Raw genomic sequence first — 2,459 nt, 5'->3', positions numbered from 1 at the left:
AGGGTGGGTGGGAGCTGCAGGATGGCAGGAGAGGTGAGGCTGGAGCTGGGGGTGGGGGTGGATCCTGAAGTCCAGAGGGAGCCCAGCTGTAGCTGCCACTCCTGCCCCACCCCAGGCCTGCACCCCAAGGAGCTCCTGCACATGCATGTAGACTTGCCACCCACGCATGCCACCTCTGTCCAGGCCCCAGCAAAGAGGCCAGCTTTTGGTTCTTTCCTGGGTCTGGGAGGCCTGGCCGGGAACAGTCTGTGCGGGCAGGAAACCCTGGGGTTCCCGGGGTGTGGCGTTTCCTCACCCCGAGGGCAGGGATGTGGCCCCGCGGCCAGCACAGGACCCTTGGCAGCCGAGCCCAGGGGAGGGACTGGAGGGCAGGTGTGGTGGGGGCTGAGACCGGGAGCCAGTCCAGTGGCCCCAACACACAGTATCACTGCCCCTCCAACGAGGTAGGGCGGCTATGGGGTAGGCAGCTGGCGCCTCTGGCCTCCCCAGGGGCAGAATCCCCAGAGCCTGTCTCTGGGCTCCCAGCACTGCCCTCTACCCTGATGCATTTTGGGGAAACTAAGTCCCAGCTGCCAGGGCAGGCAGGTGGGTCTGATTTGGGCTGGACCCTGGGGCCTTCCCAGGGGGATGGGCAGAGCCTGATGGCCTTGAACCAGACTGACTTGCCCCAAGGGGACTATGCCCTGTGGGAACCTGGCTGTTCTGTGGCTCTGTGACCAGCTCCCCACAGGTCCACACCATCCGCCTCCTGCCAGGGCCACAGGGCCGTCCCCTGTGGCTTCAGAGTTTGGGTCTGCCAGGGTGGGGGTCACCAGCCAGCGTTGCTGGTATGGAGGGTCAAGGGAGTGGCCCGCAGCACCCGGGACTTTCTGGTTTCACCAGGTCTGGCCTAGAGGGAGGGTCTGGGGGGCCCGGGGGCACTGCCTCTGCCATGAGGGGCTGGGTGCACCAAGGGGGCGTGGCCACTTCCTCTGTCTCTCCGTGGAGAATGTCTGGAATGTTCACGGGCTCAGTGGCAAGCCTGAGTGTTTGCTTAATGGGATTCCTGGCGGGGTTCACCAAGGGCGCCAGGCACATGTGTCCAGGAACACACCTGGGCAAGACACCAATGCGCCCTCGCACCCAGGCCTGCAGGCACACAAACACAGAGGGCTGTGACACACGACCTCCCGGGGAAGGCCAGGTTCCCGTCCTTCATCCTTCGGTTGCCTGCAGGGTATGGGGGGGACCTCAGGCCCAGGCAGGGCCGGGCTGCAGTGGGGTGGGTCCAGGTGTGGTGTCTGGGTCTGAAGCACCTGGGTATGGGGCTGCCTTCTGACCCGTGGGAGCCCCGCCCCCCTGGGGAAGCTTCTTTGGCCCACTGGGGGTGGGGTCCAAGCCCTGGAGGCCCAGGCTGCACTTTGTACTGTGGTCATTTTCCCGGTGTGAAGTGGGGCAGAGCGGGGTGCCTTGTCAGTCAGGCTGTGGAGGGGAGGAGGTCCCAGCAGGGCAAGAGGGTAGAGAGACAGGCTCCAAGTTCAAATTCCAGCTCCACATGCTGAGTGACCTTGGGTAGGGGTCAGCTGAGTCATGGGGGCTCCAGGCTGCCCTCATGGGAGCTGGGTGGGGCTCTGGAATGGGGGTGCCCCTCAGGCCCTGGCCGTGTCCTGGTTTGGAAGCTACGTCTTGAAGGAGAAAGGGATAAGCTGGGGAAGCTGAGGGTAGGGAAGGAGACCCAAGCAGCCAGAGGAGGCCCCGTGGGAGCGCTGTGCCAATAAGGCCTGGGTGCTAAGCAGGCCCAGGAGAGGCTGGGACCAAGGAGAGGCAGCAAGGGGAGGAGGGGCCGCGAGGGGAGGGGCCGTCACCAGCTGGGCCTGCCTCCCCGGGACTGGGCACGGGGTGGGTGGGGACAGAGGTCCAGGCATGCCTGGCCCTGCCTCCCCCTCCCCTGCCACCAGGGACACCCCACAGCAAGGGGCAACGCCAGGCAGCTGGACCCAGGGACCAGGAATCTAGGATGGCCGAAGTTCGCCTGCCCACAGGCTCCTGCCAGCCCACCCTACTGCCTCACCTGGCAGGGCCTCTGCAGCCCCCGTCCCAGCCTCCCCTCCCCCTGAAACTCCCACCCCCGACCCTGACCTGGAGACCGACCCAGCTGGTGCTTCCCAGGCCACTGGCTTCCTTCTGGGCTCCGACACCCAGGAAGTGCCTCTTGGCTCTGGCCCACAGGGAGTGGGCGTGCGGTGCTCTCCTCGGGAAGGTCCTGCGGCCCACAGAAGCGGGAGAAGCCTCCCTACCACCTGCGCTCTCCGGACGCAGGGATTGCCCCCACCAAGCCCCAGAGCTGGGAAGGGGCAGGACGGGGCGGGTGAGTCACCCATCGCTGGCTTAAAAATATCCTTGCTCGCCAGCCGCCGCCCAGGACCGACGTGGGCAGGCCGGGCTGCAGCAGGACCCATCCAGGAGAGGCGGGGGCCCGG

The 2,459-nt window shown here is 66.3% G+C and overlaps 2 protein-coding genes across 2 annotated transcripts in view; one reads left to right on the top strand and one right to left on the bottom strand.

Moving 5' to 3' along the window:
• EPS8L2 (EPS8-like 2) overlaps positions 1 to 2,374 on the bottom strand; it is a 19,913-nt gene extending 17,539 nt beyond the window's left edge. The window contains exon 1 of the mRNA XM_011993827.1: positions 2,131 to 2,374. The gene's annotated coding sequence lies outside the window, so the exon portion shown is untranslated. The remainder of the gene's footprint in view (positions 1 to 2,130) is intronic.
• The window catches only part of DEAF1 (DEAF1 transcription factor), a 70,724-nt gene continuing 70,261 nt past the window's right edge, over positions 1,997 to 2,459 (top strand). The window contains exons 1-2 of the mRNA XM_011993862.1: positions 1,997 to 2,005; positions 2,209 to 2,347. Of these exons, the coding sequence (XP_011849252.1) occupies positions 1,997 to 2,005; positions 2,209 to 2,347 (148 nt within the window). The remainder of the gene's footprint in view (positions 2,006 to 2,208; positions 2,348 to 2,459) is intronic.

This window comes from Mandrillus leucophaeus, unplaced genomic scaffold (genome assembly GCF_000951045.1).
Source record: "Mandrillus leucophaeus isolate KB7577 unplaced genomic scaffold, Mleu.le_1.0 Scaffold435, whole genome shotgun sequence".
Lineage (NCBI taxonomy): Eukaryota > Metazoa > Chordata > Mammalia > Primates > Cercopithecidae > Mandrillus > Mandrillus leucophaeus.
The sequence above is the reverse complement of the archived record's forward strand: the minus strand, read 5'-3'. Positions and strand labels throughout refer to the sequence as shown.